Source organism: Macaca nemestrina, chromosome 13, assembly GCF_043159975.1.
Source record: "Macaca nemestrina isolate mMacNem1 chromosome 13, mMacNem.hap1, whole genome shotgun sequence".
NCBI classification, from domain to species: Eukaryota; Metazoa; Chordata; class Mammalia; order Primates; family Cercopithecidae; genus Macaca; species Macaca nemestrina.
In genome coordinates, this window is record NC_092137.1 from 31,044,444 (window position 1) to 31,070,011 (window position 25,568).

The 25,568-nt window shown below is 47.0% G+C and overlaps 1 protein-coding gene across 3 annotated transcripts in view; it reads right to left on the minus strand.

Moving 5' to 3' along the window:
* The window catches only part of LOC105479700 (polypeptide N-acetylgalactosaminyltransferase 14), a 226,577-nt gene that overhangs the window by 70,930 nt on the left and 130,079 nt on the right, over positions 1-25,568 (minus strand). For all 3 annotated transcript variants that reach the window (XM_024792244.2, XM_011737834.2, XM_071076462.1), the window contains exon 2: positions 9,459-9,628. In XM_024792244.2, coding sequence (XP_024648012.1) covers positions 9,459-9,628 — 170 coding nt within the window. The remainder of the gene's footprint in view (positions 1-9,458; positions 9,629-25,568) is intronic.

The window sequence follows — 25,568 nt, forward strand, 5'->3', positions numbered from 1 at the left end:
ATTTTCAAGGCTAGCTTAAGGGGTCATGCCTCCTGTGGAAAGTGATCTGTAAGGTGGGGAGGTACTAGTGGCCTGGGGAGGGTAGTAAGGTAGCTCCCACGTGTCCACCTGGGGGATTTATTCACTGGGGGCATTCAAGTTCCATGAGGGCAAACTTTCAGTCTGTCTTGTTGTTGTTGTTGTTGTTGTTGTTTTCAACTGATCTATACCTAATAGTCTTAGACTCAATAACTTGTATAATGAATTATTCCTTGCAAATATTCAATCCAAATCAGTTTTCCATCCTGGGCATTGAAAATATCTCTACATCTCTTTCCACATCTCTTTTCCCTGCCTCGTTCCCCAGGTAATGTGAAATGTAGGAGGCAAACTTAGGGAGGGAGAAGGTAAATCTGTCTCCAGAACAAAGACCACTTGGTACCTTTCAAAGCCACACAAGGTTCTTCTTGGGTTACCTGCCCACAGGCATTTGGCCCAGATAGCAGAACACCAGATGACACTATTTATTGAATTAGATGGCTGAAATGTATTAGTTTAGTACCTCCGGGCAAAGCTAAAATATAATAATCAAACTATCTTAATTAGGAAACCCAGAATCCTCATCTATCACCTCTTCTCTTTGCCCCAAATCACAAGTCAAACACACACACACGCGCACACACACACACACACACTTTCTAACTCAGTGAACTTTAGACATAATAATAAGTTCTATGTTTGTGATAAAATAATATAAAATATATGGACCCACAATCTGAAAAATTGATTTTGCACTTCAGCCAAGCATGGACTAGGTGTGTGACCCTGGACAAGCCCCCTAACCTCTCTGAGCCCGGGTCCCCTGACCTAGGTGTGCAACGGTTAATCTGCTAGTCTTGCTGTTCTGCTCAAGTCTGTGCAGCCCACACTGGTGCTCATTCTGGAAACCTAGCAGTGAGTCTGGGGATGAAGGACAGACTCCTTTTCCAGACCCTACCAGCTCCTTCTCCCCTAAGACTAGCTCCTGCTTCTCACTGTTCCTGCCTTGCTTCAGAACGAACTCCCCAGTGGAAGATCCAATGCCCCCACTCTGAGGATGAAAATGCTTTCAGGCCAAGTTCCCATATCAGGCTCTAGCTCCCGGGCCAGCCGCCTGTTCAGCCTGCACTTTGTTTGGGACAGTTGTCCAGCCTTGGGGTGGGGGCACCACTCCTGCCTGATACTGCTTTGCTCCGTCACACTTTGGCTTCTTTCGTCCTGGCTATGGTGCTGGCCAGGAATATGTTACTTAGGGCATCTCCCAGGGTTGCTGTGACAATGAGGCAGTGACAGCGTGAACATGGAAGCATTCCAGGGTTTACTGAATAAACTCTAATCTCCTTATCCTGAATTCAAGACTTTGCCACATGTCCCCAGGTTATCTTCCAGAATATTCTCCCCCATCTCTCCCCTCCATCATTCCACACCCTAAGTAACTGGGCTTACTCCTATAAAACACTGGCTCTTCTATCTCCTTACATTTCCTTATGCTTTTCCCTCAACTTGAAATGCCTACTACCTGGTAAAATCCTACATGCCCCACTCACCAGCACACTAACTGCAGCCCACGCCATCTCCTTCCAAAAGCCTCTGCCTCCCAGCCATGTGTAAATTCCTTCTCCTTCACAGGCCAGCCTAATGCTATTTTGTCCTTTTCACAGGATAGCTCCTAACTCCTGTGCTGTGCTACGTGGCCAAGATGGAAATAACTAAACCCAAACCAGGGACAGGGCAGGAGCTGGGTGCTTGAACACTGAGGGCAGGAAATTCATGTATTAATTCCAAGAGCAAGGTTATGGCCTTAACATAATCTGCATTTGAACATCAGGAATTGGTCCCATGTCCATTTCTCCCACTAGGCCATGAGCCCCTGGGGAGTGCACACTAGTTCCTAACACAGGACTTGGCACATGGCAATTGCTCAATAAATGTGTGGAGTAAAGGTATGAGCAAATGAGTGAGTGAATGAATGAATGAATGAATGAAATGTACAATGCAAGGTCAACATTAGCAGGAATTCACTAAGAAACAAGGTGCAAGAAAATAAATTAAGCTAAGGCAGTTTAGATGAATTCTCATTCGTGTTGTTGACTGGTCCCCTTTGAAGTCTGAGGAGTTACCCCTTTGGGAAATCTCCCAGAAACTCAAAAAAACAGGCACTCAAAGAACAGCAGGAGGGGCCTGCAGGCTCAGGATTCAAGGAAATCAAGGGACCAAGACTGGGGAGGAATCCTGACCCAGAGGCCCTTGCTAACTCCTGTGCTTTGCTATGTGGCCAAGACAAAACTAACTACACAGAAAACAGACATGGCAGGAGCCCCTGTGGTCATTCCTCCCCTCTTACCCTGGCAAGATGGTACTGCCAACTGCCCCAGGCTGTGGACACAGTTCTGCTGCAGAGCCACTTCCAGGATGTCCTGCAACTCTTCCTGCTGTTCCCTTCCTCCCCCAGAGGAGGAGATGCTCTGGAGTGACTCAGAGATCAAACTCAGAGATGCTCTGGAGTGAAGGCACTTAGGCCCACTATCAACAGGCTCACATCCTGTATTGAAAAGTGGCGCACGGGGGGACCAGAATGTCACAGAGGGGGCTAGCTTGTTTGCAAAAGCTACGTATCTGTGATGGGCTCTCCCTCCCCTCCCCACGGCTGCATGGTGTGGAATCACTAACGCTGTGCTGAGCTAGTGGAATAGCCTCGACTCTGAGGCAATATGAACATTTTTTATGCTTTGCCATTCCAGCTGTAAAGATTTTTATCCTATTACTGCTAAGTGACGAGTACAAGGAGAGAAATGATGATCTTTGGCAGCCATTCCAACTGAGTAAATAGAAGGAGGGAGAAATGCTACGAGAGGCTGGGCCACTGCCCCCTCATTTCCCAGGAGGAAAAGGAGCCAAGGAAAAATGTCTTCCTGGTGGGATGTATCAAAGTGTGGAATTTTCCCTCCAGGCAAGTGATGGGCGCCCCACTGTCTGAGTCATTTAGCACCGCACTGGACAAAGGCTGGGAGAATATGCGGAAGAAAACACAGAGACCCAGCCAAGCCAGGCAGAGGTGACCCAATGAGGCTTCCCCAGCTAGAGCTTTTAGCCCATAGCTCACCAGCTCAGTCCACCCTGATGCCTGCTCTCTGCAATCAAAGCAACCCCATAATAGGCACTGCTAGTAAGAACACACATATGCTTTATCAAAATATTCCCTCCCTCCTGGAGGGGTGTGTCTCTATTTGTGGCTACTTGTCTGCCAGATGTTTTATGTACCACTTGGATAATGGCAAATCCAGCTGTTGTCACCAGAATGGGTAATGGGATGGAAGAGGGATGACTGGAAAATGAGGACTACTTGTTGGACCAGTCAATGCTTTATGTATTGAAATGTAATTGTGGCTAATAGTTCTCTATCGTATTAAAATGCAATTGTGGTTTTTGCCACTAAAGGTAATGGCAAAAAACGCAATTACTTTTGCACCAACCTAATACATAACTAGCAGAACTCCTCTGGACAATCATCTCAGACTCACTTCAGCTAGAAGTTGTCTGTTCCTTACAGTGAATTTGATAGTTAAAGCACATCACCTACCTCTCACCCCCAGTACATGTAGCCCCATTTTATTCATCTTCATGATCTCACAGGACTTAAGCAGTGACCTGGCAATGAAGGCTCTCCTCTGTGTTAGCACAATTGTCGACCTCATGAGGGGAAGTTGGAGCTAGGATGTCCCCAGGCAAGCTCCATGTTTTGTTCAACTGAGGTGAGTGGGGGCCAGTGTATGTGTATGTATCTGGAATGAAGAGACTATAAATGGAAGAATGCATTCATCTATAATGGTGTGGAGACTTGAGGAATGATGAAGCTTTGAGGTTAGTCAGTCCAACACCTTTATTTCGCAGCTGAGAAACGAGGCTGAGAGGAGCAGGGATATGCTGAAAGCCACTGAGGGGTACCTTGTTCTCGCCTTGTCACCTAGCCTGGGACTAGGGATGACAGAACCAGGCCGCAGCAGAGACATGCATGTCTACAGGCTGATGACAGAGGTTTCCATCTCAGCAGTGAAGATCACATCAAACGCGTGTAAGGGGTGTGGTGGGCACGGGAAGGCCGTTAACCCCAAGCACGAAGGAGCAGGGCATGCCTGCGAAGCTGTAGAACTTACCTTTTGAGCCATACTGGATGTGGCGTCACTCAGTGCCCACCGCCAAGGACCCTGGAAATCCTGGGAAAGGCTCAAAGCCTGCCCCTGTCTTAGCTCCTTCTACCCCTGCTCTCTGCTATCTCACATTCCACATAGACTGGACTGTCTCTTGTAAAATATCATGGACTTCACAGGAGAAGAACTAAAAGAAAAATGGCTACAAGCTTCCATTCCAGATATAGGGAAATTAAGCCCCCAGGCCTCTCTGGGCTTTTTTAAATCACATGGTGCCCTGCATGGCTTGCTTATAAGGGGTCCACACCGCCGGTGCATCTGGGGATTCAATCAGCACAGCTGCCTGCTGGGCAAAACTTCTACAGCCTTCCTCCTTTCTCCCCCTCCTCACCCACCTGCTGCCTCCTCCATCATGCGGCATCTTCAGATTTCTGAGCTGCTCACCCCAACACCCGCCCTCCTGGCAGCACTTGCTCTAATGCTCAGCTAATAGTTCTCTGTTTCAGGCGCTGTCCAAACGCATCCTATAAATCAGAATCCAATTACTGTGGTAAGAAAATTGGAAGCAAATTTAATAAGCTCAGACCCCTCCCACATGCGGTTTCTTCACCCTTCTTTTTTCAGTAATGAGAACTCTTTAAGGGAAAAGCATTTTTCCTTTAACTCGGAGTCTGTTCTGATTCCTTCTACGAGGCCCCTGAGGATTGAAGGGTGATGAGAAGGGGCTTCCTTTAGCTCCTCTTTTCCTCGCTATACATAAAGCAGGTGAGAGAGAGTGGTCAGTTGCCTTTCCAGTCTTATCCTCCCTTTCATTTATTCAACATTTATTGAATTCCTATCACACACAAGGAAAGCACTGTAGGAGATGCTCAGCGTGTTACCCCAGAGGGCAACTGATATCAGTAGGACCTTAGCTGCAAGGCATGATGGGAACACAAAGGAGGCCCAGCAGGGGCAAAGACTGTATCAGTGTGATTGGGTGTCCTCAAGGAACCAGAAGTCCAGAGTGGGCCAATGGCGATGGGGCCAGGAGTGACCCCACAATAGGAGCTTCTCGGTAGAGGTGATGCCAATTGCTAGGAGGATGGCAGGACATGGAGCCTGTGAATGAAGGAACTGGGAAAGAAGGGAGGGGCAAGAAGGAACCAGAGAGGCCAAAGTCTCTGCAGGGCCAGAAACAGAATTCATGTCATTGGAGAAATGGAGAGGGCTGTAGTGTGTGGGGAGGTGGTGGCCTTATTCCAGGGCCTCTACTCTCTACTCAGACCCTCAACCTTTTGGCCGCACCAATCCCACCTATGAACTTCACCTGGGTTACAAAAATAAGCCACAGGTACAAGCAGGTGCTCTGTGGTTTCTAAACTCGAGCCAGCATTAGAATCACCTGTAGCTCTTGCCGAGACGCAATCAGTTCAGATCGCTATACTCCACCCCCAGAATTTCTGACCCCGTAGTTCTGGGTTAAACCTAAGAGTTTGTGTTTCTAACAAGTTCCCAAGTGATGCTGATGCTGGTGGCCTGCTGGTTTGGGGAACCAGAATTTGAGAATGGTTGTTCTAAGTCCCTGCTATTCAAAGTGTGATTCATGGACCAGCGGCGTTGGTATGACCTGGAAGCTTGTTAGAAATGCGGACGCTAGGGCCCCATCTCAGATGTACTAAATCAGATTTTAACAAGATCCTCAGAGGGGTTCTTTGTTTGCCTATTTAAGTTTAAGAAGCGCTTACCTAGAGTAGTAGTTCTTAACCCTGGCTGGGGAGCTTAGAAAAGAGGTACTTCAGCTGGTTGGAGTCTGGGTATCAGCACTGAAAGAAAGCACCCCAGGTAATTCTTGTAAGAAGCCTGGATTGAGAAACGCTATGACAGATGCTAAGGACCAGCACCCCACACTCATGGGGATTTGACACCACTCACTCCCATTTCTCTGGAATTGAACCTGACCTTGAAACCCACCTCTGTTCTCCTCTGCCCCCGTCACCGTCCCTGACAACTTAGTGATCTTAATGCTCTTTCCTGGTACTCGGGGTATAGATGTGTGCTCACTTTGGGGGTTTAGTTGCGTCTCTTGCCTGATCATCTTGAGTTTTCTGGCAGAGACCTCTCCTTCCATTCCTGGCCCTTCAGTATCAGCCTGCCCACATACCCTGTAATGATAGCAACAACTAGAATTTGATAAATATTTACTATTAGGTAGGTAAATACCTTATATATATTTTATTTGCTTTTTATAAAAACTGAATTAGGTAGGATCATTATTGTGATTTTTACCCCTATTTTCCAAAAGAGGAAACTGAGGTACAGAGAAGCTAGGCAACTTTAAGTTTACTCCTAGTCAGCAGCACAACCAGGACTGTAAACAGGGCAATCTGATCCCAGGATCAGTATCCTTAGCCCCTGGGCTGTTACTGCCTTCCATTCAACTCTGCTTTTACAAAGAAGGCTTGGCCTTGTCCTGTTGCTGGTGATGGGGTTGATAATGCATGTTTACATTTCATTTTTGAGAACTCAGGTAAAAAGCAGGGCTGGATTTACAGCAGAGATCTTCACTGCAATTTTGTCTCCAAGGGGATGTCTATGGCAAAGTCTGGAGACATAGTTGGTTGTCACAACTTGGTGAGTGTGCTACTGGCATCTAGTAGGTAAAAGCCAGGGATGCTGCTAAACAACCTACAATGCACAGAACACCCTGCGACAAAGTATGATCTACCCCCAAATGTCAGTAGTGCTGCACAGAATCCCTGGTCCCCAGAACACAGGTCACCAACAGCATCAGCTGGTCAGATCTGAGGCAGACAGGGCCCAAAAGGCCAGGCAAACTCCAGGAATTGCATCAGGATGAAACTGGGACACAATAGGGAGACTGGATTCACAGAAGGATTAAGGGACATAGCTGATGACTCCAACCTACAGTCAAGGTTTCCCTGAGAACCAAGAGCTGGAAGTGGGAGATCCTGTAGACAGAAGGGCCCAGTTGAAAGAAGAAAACAGGGCTTTGCTGGCAGTCTTTGGAGCTCTCATCACTACAAGGGTGACACCACTATGGTGACTAAACTTGGCTTGGAGATGGCTGATCCAACTGGTGGCCCCTCACAGTGCTAGCCTGGGGATTTGCACATAGTAGGTGATCTATACCCCTAGATGGCTGCTGGTCCCATGTGCTTGCCCTCATTCTCAATCGCCTGACCTTTCCTTTTCATGAACATTCAGAGTAAGCTCTTTAAGCCTGAAATTCTCTGAGTTACACAATCCCAGCTCCCACAGGGCAAGGCTGGTGCCCTGAGGCAGATATATGGCTGATATACTTTCCCTTTTTGTCTTCCCAAAGGGAGTCTAAATTCTGTCTAAATCCTCTCTTCCCTTCTTGCTGTAATCCCAGCAGATCACACGTTCTTAACAGATGGAACACACTGGGCTAGGTGCAAAGTCTGGAACTGGACATCGTGAGCTGGGCTCCTTGGAAACAGGCTCAGTTCTTCATCACCTACCGCTATATATGCCCAGGCCTTGCAAAATGTTAGTTTCTGCCTCTAAATGGTAGAAGAAGGAAAGTGCAGAAACTAGTCCTGCTCAGAGTATCCCCAAGTACCTGCCTACTCAGTGAATTACTTGTTGCTTCTTTCTGCAGGTGGGAGCAGTTACAGGTGTCTCTCAGGGGGCTGTCATCCAGATGCGCCAGCAACTTTCCTGGCTAGGAGACCTCCCTTTGTCCCTCAAGAGAGCCCTGGCCTCTGGACTCAGGACAAGCGTCCACCTGCCTAAGACCCAGTGGAGCTTCTCAGGCTCCTGTCTCCTGTCTGCTCCCTCTTCCCGTCTCTCCTACATGCAGTTTCTGCTCGGGGAAATACAATAACCTAATATTTAAATAAAATTCTCTCAGATGCCAAGGAGTAGGACAAGTGCCCAGAAATTTAAACAGGAATAATACAAGACTCTGACTTTCAAATGCTTTCAGGCCAGCAGAAGGGAGTAAGCAGGTATAGCCCACGCCCTGGGTCTCTGGCAGTAGGGGACTGCCAGGAACTGCTGCTAAGGCAGAGTCTCATGGGTCCCTCGAGGGGAGAGTTAAATTCACAGAAAGTCAGAGTTAGAAGAAGCTGTAATATCATCTAGTTCACCCCCCTTGCTATATTCATAGGGAAACCAAGACTTCAGCTGCTTTTGGCAATGATAGTGATTAACAAGGACTGGCTGAGTCACTCCAAAGCATACATGCTGTAGAAGACAAGGTTTCTGAGTAGTGCAACCTAGATGGGGACATGGAGTCCGCCAGCCTTCACAGGGTACCAACTTAAGAACTGCCAGAGGAATCAGCCTCATAAGTCATGAAAATTCTTGCTCTTCTGCTCATAAACCCATTTCCACAATGTGAGTACCCATGGACCCAGACAAATATAAGATACTAAGAAGCTAACACCAGCACCACAGCCTCTCAGCATGCCAGTCTGCTATTTAAGGCTGATGCAAAGTCAAGTTCCTGCAGCAGACAAGAAAGGCCAACACAGGCCTTTGGCATTTCTGGGCCCCCAGTTTGGAGGCCAGGAGCCCGTGAGTGGAGGAGCTGGGATTGAGATTGAACCTGATTACCAGGTCTCACCAGGGTGCATAAGGGCTGCTATGACTCTAAAAAGGGTTGGTCGTGAGGCAGAAAGTCTTCACGAAGCCTCTTCTCGCTGGGAAACAAAGCTTTCTACGTAGCTCCAGGCCTGATCTCTGCAACCTACTGAAGGTATGGCCTGACTAAAGGCTGGCAGGATGGAGCTGTGTGAACGAGCCCCTCCGCAGGCAGACAGAAGAACCAATGGCAAGCTGGCTCCTCTTCTCACATGGCAAAATGTCCAAGGGCTGGCACAGGAAGGCTCTCTCCCAGTCACAGAAGACACCGCCCACCTACCTGCCCCAGGGTCCGATCATCCTGCCTTCCCCTACTTTGGAACCCAGGCCTGGGTGTGGGAATCTGCCAGGGAAAAACAGGCCTTGGCTGTAGTGTTTTTGGTGCTCTAAGGGTTCGTGTCAGATGATCCCTAGGGTGAGGAGCAGGTTAAAGTGAAAGAGGCCACCCCTGCCCCCCAACCTCCTGGTGGGAATTGGAGGGTTTGGGATGGCTCTCAGCAGTAAGCAATAGGCAGCAAAGACGGGGTCAATCACCAAATCCAAATCCCTTTAGTGTCCAACCAGCAGCAGGTGGTCCAACCCAGTTCTTAGCACTGGGCGCTGCACACAGTAGGCCCCAAATCAAACCTGCTGTTGATCTCTTGACTGCGGGGGTAACAGAGTGGGAGAAGGAGGAGGTACCTCAGATGGCGAGTGTCCGGGATGGCCCGATTGCTGGAGATCCGCTCACTCTCCCGCTGGTTGAAAGCATACAGCTTATAGGGGTCGTCACCAACGCGCCACTTTTTGGCATTCAGATACCGCCGCTCATCAAACTGGTCCCACAGGTCGTCCCAGTCAGCGTCCGAAGGCTGTGCAACACGAATGGGTAGTCTGTGAGAACGGCTCCCTGTCCTCCACTAGCCCCGGTCGGCTTATCAGTACCCAACCCCAGAGACCAAGCTTATAGTGGCAAGGTCTGGCTCAAAGATGGGGTCAGAGGCAGAACAGCAACAAACCATAAGCAACAATAAAAACAGAACGATGACAACAATGGCTGCCACCATTTTCTGAGCACTTCTATATACTGGGTGCTGTTCTAGGATCTTGACTCACATTACTTCATGTAGTTCTCAGAGCAATTCTATGAGAGGGATACTGTGCATCCCCTTATTATACAGATGAGATAACAGCCTGGAGAGGTAAGGACCTTGCCCAAGATCCCACAGTTAGGAAATGGCAGAACTGGAACTTGAATTCTAGTATCCCAACCCCAGAGGACATCTCTCCAGGGCAATTTGAGAATACCTGGTGTGAAAGTGCTGGCCCCACGGCTGGCACAGTTTCATGAATGACTGTCATTCCTCCTTGGCTGTAGAAGAGGCAGTGATGGGAAGGGAGGAGGAGTTCCATCTACAGTGGTGTGCTACTCACCGCCACCCTATCTGTTCCTTTCTTCCTCCTACCCAGGAATCTGGTATTTTTAAGAAGCATCAATGGGGTAGTGAGTAATAACCCTCACTGTACGTGGAGAGCACCTTATAATGTGTAAGGTGGCTTCTGTATTCATGATCTCATTTCATCTTCACCAAAACCCTCTGAACTGAGTAGGGAAGATGAAGTTCCAAAAGGTTTACTGGCTTGTCTGAGGTCACACAGGTGGAAAGTGGCAGAGCTCAAAGCAGAGCTCAGTTTCTTGGGCCCCTCCAGCAGAGGAGGCAAGGGAATGCCTCTCAGCCACAGCCCAGGCTGCCTAGTGTGGGTCTGCCCTGCCCACACCAGCTCCACAGCCAACAGAGACTGTCCACATAGCCAGCAGGAGGTGTGGACTTCAAGGCCTTGAGAAGCTGGACACCTAAATTTGGTGGTCACTTCCCAATGCATGTTAGCACTCTCAGCCCTGGGGAGGAGCTGGTCTGTATCTAAAACAGCTCAGACCTTTCAAGTTCTTAAAATATAAGACTCTGTGTTTCCAGGAAGAATGTGCTGATCAGGTTCTGATCTGGAACATGAGGGTTGGTGTCCTGGGGCTGACACTGTCCCCGAGGGTGGGGTGCTCATTCATGTGTTACTGACCCCGGTGGCCATGCAAGTGTCTCAAGCTGCCTGGGTACTAAGGGCACTGAGCTGAGAGCTGCCCATCCCGTTACTGAGTAGAATGCACCTCCTGCACTTGGGAAACCTGAACAGGGTGGCCCAGGGCAGGATCCACAGACAGCAGTGCAGGGGCTTGGTCCATGTGGCAGGTAAGAGGGGCTGCTGGCCAGTGTCCATGTTCATCTGGGGCACCATGGTGAGCTTATCCAGTAATTGATCTCTCTCTCTCTCTCTGTTATCTCCTTTTAAAACAGCATTCTCCTGCTAATAGCATAAAATGAAGCTTTGGAGACCAGAGATTTTTATCCAATAATTGATTTTATTAATGTCCTGTGATACTGTGGCTACAGAATATTCTAGAGGAAATCGGTGGGGGTGTGAAACCCCCAGCCTGTGCTTGGCAATGTCACAGCCTGATAGCTATCATCTCTGCTTGGAACATCACCCACGGTGACCTTGAAATCCCATCCTCATGGGAAGGGCCATAGAACTGTCTCCCACTGGCTTGCTTCCGATTTAATTCATCGCAATTTTCTAAATAAGTTGTGAGCCCTGACAGTGCTCCGAGCTGGGGAGGAGCGATGTGGAGCTGGAAGGCCTCTGCTCTCGAGGGGATTGCAACGTTGCAGAGAGACACACATGGAGATGCCTGCAACACACCGCGAAGTGAGTTCAATTACATGAGTGCGATGACAAGGCTGTGAGAGCAGAGGAGTGAGGGGAACTGGGGACAGCTTCTTGAGTCAGGTGTCAAATGAGTTAGATCTTGAAGGATGAGTAGGGATCTTACTTTGCTTAAGGGAGGATAGAGAGGGGAAATAAGTATGTAGCAAAAAGCCAGATAAAAGGCAGTATATTAGTCAGGGTCCTCTAGACAAGCAGAACCAATGATGTGTGTGTGTGTGTGTGTGTGTGTGTGTGTGTGTGCATGTGCATATGTATATAGCCACATACGCATAACATTTCAGTCAATGACAGACAGCATATATGACTGGTCCCATACGATTATAATACTGTATGTTCGCTATACCTTTTCTGTTTTGATATGTTTAGATACACACATACTTACCATTGTGTTACAAATGTCTACAGTATTCAGTACAGGAACAGCTGTACAAATTTGTACGATAGCCTAGGAACAACAGGCTACACCTTACAGCCTAGGTGTGTGGTAGGCTCTACCATCTAGGTTTGTGTCAGTACATCCTATGACATTCACACACAAGGATGAAATTGCCTAATGTTTCTTTTTTTAGAGATGGAGTCTCACTCTGTCACCCAGGCTGGAGTACAGTGGCTCAACCATAGCTTACTGCAGCCTCAAACACCTGGGCTCCAGAGATCCTCCTACCTCAGCTGCCAAGTAGCTGGGACCACAAGTGTGCACCACCATGCCCAGCTCATTTTCTTTACGTTTTATTTTTTGTGGAGACGGTGTCTCACTATGTTGCCCTGGCCAGTCTCACGCTCCTAACTTCAAGCAATCCTTCCACCTCGGCCTCCCAAAGTGTTGGGATTACAGGGACTGCCATACCTGGCCACTGCATATTTCTCTATGATGTTATATATATATAGTTTAAGTTGACACAGAAAAAATTTTATTATAAATAGGAATTGGCTTATGTGATTATGGAGGCTGACAAGTCCCAGGATCTGTGGTGCTCATACTGGAGATCCAGAAAGTGCTGATGTTTCCAGTGGGGTCTGAACACAGGAAAAGCCATGTCGCAGCTCAAAGACATTGGCAGGAGGAATTCCCGCTTAGCCTTTTGTTCTATTCAGGCCTTCACTGAATTGGACGGGGCCACCAACACTGGGCAGGGCAATCTGCTTTCTTCAGTCTACTGATTCAAATGTTAATCTCATCCAGAAACACCCTCACAGACACACCCAGAATAACGTTTGACCAAATGCCTGGGCACCCTGTGGCCCAGTCAAATTGACAAATAAAATGAACCATCACAGGCAGGAAGGCCCAGAGAAAAAAAAATCTGTTCAGGGAATGGCTAGTTCAGGAATGGCGAGGCCAGAATGTGGAGGACATGAATGCAAAGAAAACTTCAGAATGCAAAGAGGACATGAGTGAAAGAAAACTCCAGAATGTAGCTGAGTCTGCCTGAAGCAGGTCATGGAGAAAACGTCTCTGGCCACACGTGGAGGACAAGGAGACCAGCGGGGAAGTGGCCTCAGCCGTGTAGCCAGGTGGGAAGGGACACTGGAACTGGGGCTTTGCTGGATACCCAGTGAGTCTGGGAAGTGGCCTCAGCCGTGTAGCCAGGTGGGAAGGGACACTGGAACTGGGGCCTTGCTGGATACCCAGTGAGTCTGGGAAGTGGCCTCAGCCGTGTAGCCAGGTGGGAAGGGACACTGGAACTGGGGCCTTGCTGGGTGCCTAGTGAGTCTGGGAACTGGCCTCAGCCGTGTAGCCAGGTGGGAAGGGACACTGGAACTGGGGCTTTGCTGGGTGCCTAGTGAGTCTGGGAATTGGCCTCAGCCGTGTAGCCAGGTGGGAAGGGACACTGGAACTGGGGCCTTGCTGGATACCCAGTGAGTCTGGGAAGTGGCCTCAGCCGTGAAGCCAGGTGGGAAGGGACACTGGAACTGGGGCCTTGCTGGGTGCCTAGTGAGTCTGGGAACTGGCCTCAGCCGTGTAGCCAGGTGGGAAGGGACACTGGAACTGGGGCTTTGCTGGGTGCCTAGTGAGTCTGGGAATTGGCCTCAGCCGTGTAGCCAGGTGGGAAGGGACACTGGAACTGGGGCCTTGCTGGATACCCAGTGAGTCTGGGAAGTGGCCTCAGCCGTGTAGCCAGGTGGGAACGGACACTGGAACTGGGGCCTTGCTGGGTGCCTAGTGGGTCATTGCCTCCTTGTGCTGGAGAGGCAGGTGGAGGGGCAGGCACGCATGACAACACCAGGAAGGGTGGGTGCAACTGACCTCTTGGCCTCACCCCACCTCTACTCTCTATTCATACCAGATAGAGGCATGGGCCCAAGAGGGCCTGAGGCTGCTGGTTTCCCTACGGGGCAGCTGAACATCCCAGCATCCCTGGCTGCAGTGCCTTCTGGGAGCACCATGTGCTGTGAGCTCTCCAGAATTTTGGAACTCTGGAATTCTGGCCCCTAGCAAGCCAGAGCAGCAGCCAGGCTGGCATGAGAAATTGAAAGAAGTCATGGAAGGTGTCCTCGGAGGGGCCTATTCCCCTCAGATTGTCACGTGCACAAAGCGCAGTCATAGTTTGCTGCACCAAGACCCCCTGAGGGAGAATAGCCCATACTGGGAGCTGGGCTTTTCTACAACAATATCTGAATGTATTAAATAATGGTGAAGGTGTGTTTAAAATAATACCACTACATAAAAAATAAATAAAATAAAATATCACTATTTCAATAGCACTTTACATTTTATAAAGCAGCTTGGACGTATATCATCACAGAATCCTCACCCAACCCCATTTGTGCAGGGCGGGATCAGTTTAGAGAGGTTAGGTGGCTGATCCAAGGTCACCAGCTGTTAAGTGATGGAACCACTGATTTAAACCTCCCAACACCAAAGACAGAAACAAGAAGAAGAAGCATCTCCTCTACTAAGGGTCCATGGGCAGAGAAAGACCCTGAGAGTTGGCTTCCAGGCTCTTCCATTCATGAGTCCCCACATCCAGCTTCCAAATTGCCACAGGAGGGCACAGTGTGGGGTGTTCTGGCCACACCATCCCAGGACACCAGCCTCCTCCCTGACTCTGCATGGGGCCTTTGCAGTACATTGTATCTATACTGTGAATTCCATTTCCTGGCTCATACGAATATCCGTGAAAGCTTCTGAACACACATGTTCACCTTCCCACACTTCCTTGGTGCAGGAAGTGATATGTCCCTGGAAAACAAGAACAAACACCCAGGAGCTCCCAAAGGGTTCCACTCAGAACTGGGTCCACTCCTGTGGGGCCCTCAATAGCGCCCATGGAACCCAAGCAAGCCCCCACTTCACTTCTGACCTGAATGTATTCAATCTAGAGGGAATGTGTTTCAAAAGTATGATGCCACAAACAGAAAACACAAACATTATCTTGTTTAAAGTTTTATTTTTAATTAACAAATAATACCTATACATATTCATGGGGTACAATGTGATATTTTGTTACATGTAGACATTGTGGAATGATCGAATCCGGCTAACATTTTTATTTCCTTAAATATTTATTTATGGTGAGAACACTTAAAAGTCTCTATTCTGGCTATTTTGAAATATGCAATATACTATTATTACTAACTATAGTTATTCCTCCTGTCTAACTGACTTTGTACTCTTTGACCAACATCTCCCCCAGCCTCTGGTAACCATCATTCTACTCTCTACTTCTGTGAGTTTGACTTTTTTTAGGCTTCACATACAAGCAAGATCATTATTCAGCCTTAAAGGAGCAGGAAATTCTGTGATTTGTGACAACATGGATGTATATTATGCTAAGTGAAATAAACCAGGCACAGAAAGACTAAGACATAATCTTTTCAATAGAAACTGTCTCATTAAGTCTGCCAAACCCCTGGCCAAGACCATTGCTTAAATAATCTGGCATCAAAAACTAAAGCTTGATGGCACATCCGTTAAGTTGCTTAATTTCTCTCCTCCCACCATGCTTCAAGGAGAAATCTTGAATTTCCTTTTCTCTTTCCTTCCCTGGGACTGTTTTTTTCCCTCTCACTTCAAGCAGATTATCTGGCTCTGAAATCCTGGTATCCCTCCCTTCTGTTAGGATTTAAAGCTGTTCTACATTCCCACTCATGCTTTTGTCTCTCTCCCTTCTTTCCTGAGCTTGGTACTAGTAGTTCTCTCTTACTGTCCCAGTTGTCTTCTTTTTCACCTTGAAAATGAGAAACTCTTTATCCCTTTGATACAGCTTCTATCCTACCATGACCTGTGTCTGATCCTGAAGAGAACGTCTCAGATTTACCCTGTAATAAATCAGCTAACACCCAGGAAGAGTACTTACTATGTGTCATAACCATTTATATTTAATATTCACAATAATAGGTTCCAATGTTACCTTTCCATAATTACGGGTATGTAGGCACAGGAATAACAGGTCCCAAGTCCTGTGCCCGATATCACACAGCTTGTCAGTGCTGGAGCTGGGATTAGAACCCCGGCAGCCGGCTCCAGCCTGCATGCTCTTTGCCATTAGGCAGCACAGCCTTATCACAGCCTCAGTGCCATTTTCTTGGACCATCTTCAAAGACTCACTATCTGTGCATTTCCTGTCATTTTCCTCAGCCAACTTCTTTCTTTGCTTCGGGCTATTCCTCCTTCAAAGGATGTCTGCACACCCTTCACCATCAGCCCCTCTACTCTTCACTCTCCTTGCTGAGAAACCCTCCTCCTCCCAGCAGTGAGCTTATTACTAACAGCCAGGGCCAAAAAAGGAGGTATTCTGCAGCTGGATTCCTGCAGGAAGGTGGGGATGTGCTGCTGGGTTAACGTAGAAGAAGGTCAGAGTAGAAAACAGTGATGTAACTTCTTATTTAAAGATGATATCATGCATCTATCCATCCAATGTTGGAAGCTTCAGCATAACATGCCACTGCCCCACGGACATCCCTCCTGGGTTCAGTCAGTGACACAGAGGTACCAAATAGCCTACTCCAACCTTGAAGAACTGTAACTTTTAGATATGTCCTTCTTATATTGATCAAGAATCTGTCTCCTGGTAATATCTCCCTTTTGGATCTGGTTATGCCCCCATGGCCATTTGGTACTAGTCTTATCTTTGTCTTTCATAGTCTTCAAATATTTAGTGGCAGCTATTATATTTCCCAGATCTTCCAACCCGTGGTACCATCACTGAGACTTGCACCTCAGAAAAATTAACACAGAGGAGTGTGAAACAGGTAACAAAGAGTCCTAGACCAACTGAAGTCAGATGGGTTCATCAAGGAATTCAAACACGGTGGAGACTCTCCCATATGCGTGCTACGAAAAGGGAGATATTGCCCAGCATAGAGGCTGCCTTTTATATCAATGTTTCATGGAGAGATGTCGTTCTGTGAAAATGCTGTGCCTATGGTAATGCCTGCCATTCAATGGGCACTTATTATGCACTAGGCTCTACACCATATTTTATCAGGAAGAGAACCCTTTTCTCCTCACCCACCCAATCATATTTCCATGGAAGAGTTATCTCCCAAGAAAATAAAATATGGTGTGGAGCCTGGCACAGTCAGTGCAGGAGAACATGTAAAACCCTATCTAGGGCATTGCTGTGAGTATTGTAAACACTTCCAGTGTTTCTTTCCATCCTTTCGTGCTCCTCTCTAAGGGAGGCAAAACTAATCTCACCGGTTGGAGCCACACGTTTTGCTGGTGGGCAGGACTCCTGTGTGGTACAGCCATGGCCTAGCCCTCTAGCATGCACTTCCACTGTCCAGGTAGAGCAGGTTGTCCTGTTCTATTTGTCCCTAGCTAGAAAGCACGCACTAGGCTTGCCTTCTAGAAGCAAGCCTTCTATCTCACCCAAGCGGCTGTTTGAATATGTAGATTTGGGGTCTGTGCCACCATCTCTCCCTAAACCCTGAGTGTTCCGGTCCCTCGGTTTAGAGTCGAAGTGGGGATATAGGAAGCTCCACTTCATCCTCAGGCAATTCCACATTGTCCATCTCAGCTTTTACCCAAAGCCTTTCCTTAGGGTTAGAGGAGCTTGCTTATCTCAGGTCATGAAATTAATAAAATTATTATTTGTTTCCCATTTGTTTGCCGATTCTTGTATGTGCCTCTGTATTGTTCAGGGTTCTACAGAAATTATCACCAATTGTGTGTGTGTGTGTGTTTACACGTAAATTGAGAGGACAGATTGATTGATTGGCTGATTGATTTCTATGAAATTGGCTCCTGTGATTATGGAGGTACAAATCCAAAATCCTCAAAGTAGCCTGGAGACCCAGGGAACAGCTGCAGTCGAAGTCCTAAGGTGGTCTGCTGGCAGAATTCCTTCTTGCTTGGGGAGGTCAGTTTTGTTCTTTTAAGACCTTCAACTGATTGGATGAGGCCTACCCACATTATGGAGGGTAGCCTGCTTTATGCAAAGTCTGCCAATGTAAATGTTAATCTCATCCAAAAGACACCTTCACTGAAACAGCCAGAATAATATTTGACCAAATACCTGGACATTGTAGTTTGGCCAAGTTGACATATAAAATTAACCATCACATCTCCCCTTATCAGAACCTCAGAGGGAAGTAGTGAGTGAGGGGTACCTCAAATGAATTCTAGCCCCCACAAACTTAATATATAGTAAGAAACTATATTCCCAATTTTCAAATGAGGAAACTGAGGTACAGGGAGGATAAATGATTTGCCCAAGTTCACACAACTGATGTCTATCTCAAAGTCTGTACTGTCTTCCCTCTTTTCAACAGACCCAGTTTTAAGCAGCTGTGGGGCCCTGGAGTTCTCATCTCCATGTAGCCACTCTACTTCCAGGACCACAGCCTCTGGCTACCTGATACCCCTCAGAGTGCCCTTGCTTTCCACTAGCTGGAAGCTTCTGTTATCCAGCACCACGGAAAACCACATGCTCCCAGGGGACTCTTCATGCTAAACCATTAACTAGATTCTACAAGGGTTCTGATGCACTTCTGGTCTTTCTAGAAGGAAAATCTTCAACATGAAAGGAGTAGTAAAGCCAGGAAAAAAATACAGGATGCTGAAACTAGAGGTAGGGTAGTTGAATGATAAGCAGAGGTAAGATGTGAGGCTGCCCTCAGGGTAAAAGTCACTGAGAAAATAAACCTTGGCTCCCAAAAGGTAAAAAAGCTGAACCTGAGTCTTCTGAAATTAAGCCCAAGAAGGGGACAAAGTGGTCCAGATCAGTTGTACCCTGGCTCCCAGAAGAAGCAAATGTAAGTCCTACGTGGAGGAAAACATCTCCAATTTAGGACCCCAGAATTCCCACAAAGCTCATCAAAAGACGAAATCACAATACAATAATACAATAATAATACAATAATACAATAATAAATTACCGGACACACAAGGAAACAAGTCACTCTAAGATAAGACAAGGCAAGTCTACTGTGTAAGAATCAGTAGAAACTATAAACAGATTTAGATACTCCAAGGACTTTGGATACAGGAATACTAGATACAGAATAAGCCATAATTGTAGATAAAATGTTTAAAATATGGTATAATGTAACAAAACTATACTTGTACTCCCCAAATTTATACAAATAAAAATAAGTAAAATAAAGTATGGAATAAAAATTAGTAAAGAACAAAAGACAAAAAATGGCTGGGTAGATTTGAAAAAGAACCAAACCAAACTTTCAGAAATAAAAGAATAATGATGGAAAGTCAATACCAAACAGGCCCAAGAAAATTGTTAATAATCTGCAAAGCATTTTCACTTGACTATCTCGTTTTTATTACCCCTATGAAGTAGCCAGGCTGGTTATACTGTTACCACTTCACAGATGAAAACACTGAGGCTCAAAGAAGCAAAGAGGCTTCTTCAAATCATATAAACAGTGAATTCAGGCCAGGCACGGTGGCTCACGCCTGTAATTCCAGCACTTTGGGAGGCTGAGGTTGGCAGATCACTTGACGCCAGGAATTTCAGACCAGCCTGGCCAGCATGGTAAAACCCCATCTCTACTAAAAATACAAAAATTACCCAGGCGTAGTGGCGTGTGCCTGTGGTCCCAGCTACTTGGGAGGCTGAGGCACAAGAATTGCTTGAAGTGGGGAGGCGGAGGCTGAAGTGAGCCGAGGTCATGCCACTGTACTCCAACCTGTTTGACAGAGTCAGACTCCATTAAAAAAAAAAAAAAAAAAAGAAGAAGTGATTTCACTACTGAGACTCTAATCCAAGACTTTTCATTTCAAAACTGTGTTCCTTCCATATCACCAGATGTTCCAGTCATCCATAAGACCCACTGTCAGCTAGTCATAAAATACAAAAGTATCTGCTTACCCCTATGCCTTTCTGTTGTCCAGCCAGTTAGGGAGTGACTTTATTTTTCCAAGGGCCAGGCAAGAGAGGGAGACGGTGCAACATAATCCCCAGTGAAATGCTAACATATCAGCATATGCTCCCATCTCATACTGCTAATATAACTCCTACCTGCAGAGAATGGATGGTCTGGGAAGAGGAAGACTGTCAGTGGCAGATATTCCCCACAGCGTATAGAACAAGTTCCAGTGAGGAAGGAGGGGCACCCAGTCCTTCGCTTGCCTGGGCTCATGCAAAGGAAAGAGCTGGAAAATCCTTTTCCCTCACCGAGGGACTGCACATCAATTATGGATTATTAGATAAGATCTTCATTTTAATATTTCCTCCATGTATTATCACCTCTTCCTCTCACTGGAATTCTGTCTTGGGAGTTATTTAACTGATGTGCAGAAATCTAAATTTAATTTATTATGATCTAACTCACTTTAGAAGCCAAATTACCCTGCACTGGAGAAGGATCAAGTCAATATCCCACTTGGCTTTCTATTTATCTTCTGTGGGGGTTTCTCTCCTTCTCTTTAGTATTCATTTTTATCTCGGGTGCTGGTAATAAATTTAAATTTTCCTCAGAATTAAGCAATTGCTCCTTCAATGTTGTCATTTAATGGTTGGTATTAATTATATGAAAGGCACTCCTTAAATAGTTTGATAGATAGAATGGACATATAATAGAGGAAGAAAGGGCTATTTCTCACACCAAATGAGGTAGCACATAATTCAGCAGGGATGAGTTTACTTTTCTGTTCTACCTCCTCCTGTCCCTTTTCCCCACTTTCCTCCTCACCCTCCTCCCTCAACAGCCAGGTGCCTAGAAAATATGTCTGCTAAGAGTTGCTCTGCTGTGGTATCTCTGAGCCCCCGGAGGGTCTGCCAGCCAGGACACCAAGCCCGGATCCCTCTTTAGTGTGGGAGTCTTTTTCCATTTGATTTCTGTCTCATTTAGTCTCTGACAACAAAAGCAACCACTGCCCAGCTCTCTCCTCCCCACCACTTCGCCCGTAAACACTCTCACCACCCACATCTCAATTGCACTCCACATGCATTACAACTTTGGGAGAAGCTTCCAGCTTTCTGGAAGACGAAAAGTTCCAATAATTATTATAATTGCCTAAAAATTCCAACAGTGAAACATAATATGATTAACTGAATGGACAGAAGCCCGGTTTTTGTTTCCGGAATAGAAAAAAGAAAAAAAAACAACTCACACATTTGGACCTTCTATGGAGATTAATTTACTTACAAATTAGCACGAGAAGGAGGTGCCAGAAAAGTCTAAGTCAGCATGACTGGGGAAGCGGGCCTGGCTCCCGGGCATGTGCCAGGAAGTGTGAGCTCTAATGCTGATGTATCTGCTTCCTTCCTATCAACACCCTGTAAATTCCACCACCAAAGACTTAACCCAAAACTCCCTTACGTCGACGGGCATCCTGGATTGCTAGTCACTTGTCTGGAGAACACATCCCAAATGCTGGGGGACATGAGGACTGAGAGAGCTGGTCCTACCCACATCCTTGATTTATTTTTTATTATTTTTATTATTTTTATTTTTATTTTTTCTTTAAGATAGAGTCTTGCTCTGTTGCAGAGGCTGGAGTGCAGTGGTGCGATCTCGGCTCACTGCAAGCTCCGCCTCCCAGGTTCACGTCATTCTCCTGCCTCAGCCTCCCGAGTAGCTGGGACTACAGGCGCCTACCACCACGCCTGTATTTTTACAGTACAGATGGGGTGTCACCGTGTTAGCCAGGATGGTCTCCATCTCCTGACCTCGTGATCCGCCCACCTTGGCCTCCCAAAGTGCTGGGATTACAGGCGTAAGCCACTGTGCCCAGTCCCGCCACACCCTTTATTTCTGCATCTCCTTCTGTTTGTATTCAGAGACCAGAGCAGCAAGCTGGTCACTGGGGAGAAGACTCCGTATCCTCCAGCTCTGGTACCCAGGGAGCATGAGATCAAGGCGGGAGAGAGCCAAATATTCAGAGGGGACTCAGGAAAAAAGGATTTGGTGGACTGGGTGGAAGCACAGGAGGGTGAATTTGCCTATAACCAGGAGGCCAACATTAGAAGAGAACAGGCACTGAGAACAGGAACCAGTACCCAGGAGAGTCCAAGGGGAGGGACTGGATATAGGTAGAGCAAAGCTGGAAGTGACTCAGAGAGGGTGGCTTCAGCTGGATGGAGCCGGATGGAGCTGGATGCTGAAACACGCTGTCTCTGGTGCGCACAGTTGAGCCATCTTGGATGCAGGGTCACCTCATCAGATAGAGGGCAGGTCTGCAAGGGTTAGGCTGAAGCCATCTCAGAGACAGCAATAGGAGAGAAAGGAGGCCAAATCCTCCCAGGGTGGCCCCACAATGTGGCCATAACAGCCTCCAACAGGACAGAGACAGGCCGAGTCAGATGCCCACCCCACTGAAAACTACTCAGAGGAAAATAACCCTAAAAATAAGTTTTGGATTTCTCAGGAGCAGAGCAGTTCTCCCTCCAAGGTCAGGCTTCTCTCCCCTCCTTAGCTCACTGTAAAGGACTAGAAAATATCATAAGGCACCATCAGAAAGCTCTCTAGCCATAAGAAATAGCTATGGGGCCAAGCAATTTTCAAGAGGTCCTCTGAGCCAAGGTATCTAGCAGGGGTCATGAATGAGCAGACTTGGAGTCACTGAGAAATGTGAGCGAGAGTGGATGGCTTATAGGTACCGCACAATACCTGCCTGGTTACACTGCTTTAAACCTGCTCTTGGGCAAAACAAAACATGCCCATGGGCTGACTTTGGCCTGCCAATCACCAAATTGTGACCCCTGGGACAGTAAGGGAATACAAGGAAAAGGGTAAAGAAAGCAAAAGGAGGGAAGAATCAAACAATGGAAAAGTGATCATAGTAAACATTATGCATTTGTGATTTTTCTCCTTCAAGGGATCCTTTTTTGTTTTCAACCCAATTTTACCTGGACAGAAATGCAGCCCCAAGAGTGTCTGTGTGTGGAGGTGGGGATTGGAGATGGGCTAAAAAGGGAAGCACAGCCCCAGAAAGCTGGGTCCTGAGCTTGGCTCAGCTAAACATTTCCTTTCTGGTCAGTTTCAGAACCTCATGGTCAGTTTCCTCCTCCCCGCAAGGACAATACTAATCTTCACCCTCACCCAGCTTCATAGCCCACATTAGGCTTCAGAAATGAGATGAGACATGAAAAATTGCTTGGTAAAACATAACGCATACATATTATTATTACAACATAGCTGTGGTTACAATTATTTCTTTTGGCGACTGAACGCTAATGGAGGGAAAAGGCAATTTACAGTCAGCCAATTTAAGTTGAGCTGTTTCTCCCTTCCCTGTAGCAGAAATGGGGTCTCTGACAGCATTCACGGATAACCAGGTGCCTCACCTCACTGTCCGTCTGTGAGAATTGGTCATTATCAATGCGAAAGCTTCCTGGGACTCAGTATGTGTTTTCTACCCAAAGCTCCATCTCACATGAGTTTGAGCACAGTGCCATGCAAATGATAAGACAAGAAAACTATTTTAAGAAGCGTAATACATAAGGTTATTATCAGCTTAGAAGGCTAGAAATTGAGCTTTGTGCTAACTTGCTTTTTATGCACGTGGAGAGTGGGGGCTGGAGCCAGCACAGAAGCTGTGCAGGGTGATTCTGGAGAGAGACTCGGGTGAGATTAGAAGCCTAGACCTGCCTGAGACCCCATACCCCGAGGAACCTGGACTTCAGAGCTTCCTGCTTGACTTCTGGTCCCTTCTCCTTCTCTGAACTTAGCCCCGAAGGGACTTCTCCGTGCCTCCCAGGACTTTGGCTCCATGGGCTGGAATGGCCGGTCCAACAGCCACACTCATGAGTAATGTGTTTAGCATGGTTGGCAGCTTCCTCAAATCTCCCTCTAGGTTCTTGCCAGGCAAAGATAACCTTGAGAGAAATCAAGATGGGAAGCTGTGGGAAGCCAGGCAAAAGAATTGGCTTTAAAAAGTGACTACTTCTCACACTGGACACAATCACCCAGAATAATGACAACAACTACTGCAACTAATAGTGGTGTAGCGTTTACTACACACCAGGCTCTATCCTAAAAATGTCCCTCGTTCTATACTCAGAACAAACCCAAGGCAGGTGCTCCTATTAATCCCATTTTACTGAAGAGGAAACTGAGTTTCATGGTGCTAACAGGACTTGGCCAAGGTCACACAGCAAGTCAGTGGAGGTGCGGGGATGAAACCCAGGCAGGCAGACTTCGTGCACACCCTTGCAAAGTCCCTGCCATGACAGAGGATCATTCACAGAGTGAGGCTTCCAAAATTAGCGCCTGCCTGGAGACAGACCCAGGAAGGATGAAGGAGGAGGCATGGCAGGAAGCACAGTTGTACATTTTCTGCCAAGGTCATTCTGGAAACCCCTTCCCTAATCCACATGCCCAAAGATGTTAAACTGGAATATTGCTAGGAAGACAGTTTCAGAGTCAAGTGCCCCTAAGCCCTGCCACTCAATCGCCAAAGGTGACATTAGCAAGAAGCTTCCAGCTTTCAGTTGAGCAGAATTTGTTCCCTGATCTTCTATGCCTACTAGGGGGAGGATAGATCTCCTCAGATAGTGTGTGCAGCAAGGGCCCAGAGCTTAGCGCATTTTCTGTCTTCTCGTAAATAAGGTGACATCCAGATACCCTCTAGCTCTCTCAAAACTAGGTCAGCTGCTGAATATGTAGGTGTGGGATGGGAGCGAATGACTTTGAAACGACTTTATCTCGTGGGACTCTATGGAGGCTGCTGGCTGGCTTTTAATAGAATGGGATCTTTTTATATCAAAAGCAGACCCCAAGTACCCAGACGCTATGCCTGCTGAATATGGATAGGGCAGGATACCTGCCTCAACCGAGGGTGATTTTAGTGCCACAGGAGACGCGGCAAGTGATCACGGCAGTGGGCTGAGAAGCTGCAAGAAATCCTACGTACCTGAACTCAACACTAGCCATCCCCAAAACGCAGCAGGAACCTTGCCCAGGGAATCGTAGATGAATTATCAGAACGGGATTTATGATGCACTTGTTTATGTAAATAAGACCTACAGGGACATTTCCCTGACCTTGGGAAGCATAAGTAATTGCTCCCCAAGTGACATGCATGTCACCAATCATTCTTGTCCATTCATCAAAGCACTGGTGGCACGATCCTTTCTGCAGGTGCATCCTGAACTGTTGGAAGGATGTAAGGTATTGGAGTGACATTTCGAATGTCTCCCACACGAATTCAACTTCTTTACATCCACAGTGGCCTTCTTTTCGCTTTTTCAGAATTAGGTGTGCTCTTTAATCAAATCTGGTTACTGGATGGGAATCCAGATTTGCAATTCAGATGCATTGGAAACAGATTAATCACTTCACTAGAGCTGCTTTGGTTTACGTTTTACTTCATAAAAGTACTCACTGCAAGATTCCCTTAAGTTATCCATTTCCTTAGTGCATTAAGATCAGATTTTGGAGACAAAGGAAATTTAGTATCCAAACAACTTTTCCAGAGCCATATTCTGGAAATGAGATTAAAATTGTCAAAACCCCTGTCACCCCCTTGCCTCTGCCTTCCTATGCCCTTGCCCTCAACTCGCAGTGGCAGGGATCCAAAGTTCTCTGGCCCACAACCTCTGAGCAGGACATTTCCCTCCTGCAATTTTGTTATGCTGTGAGAGTGGCCAAGGTCTCAAAATAAATCTCTTCTTCCCA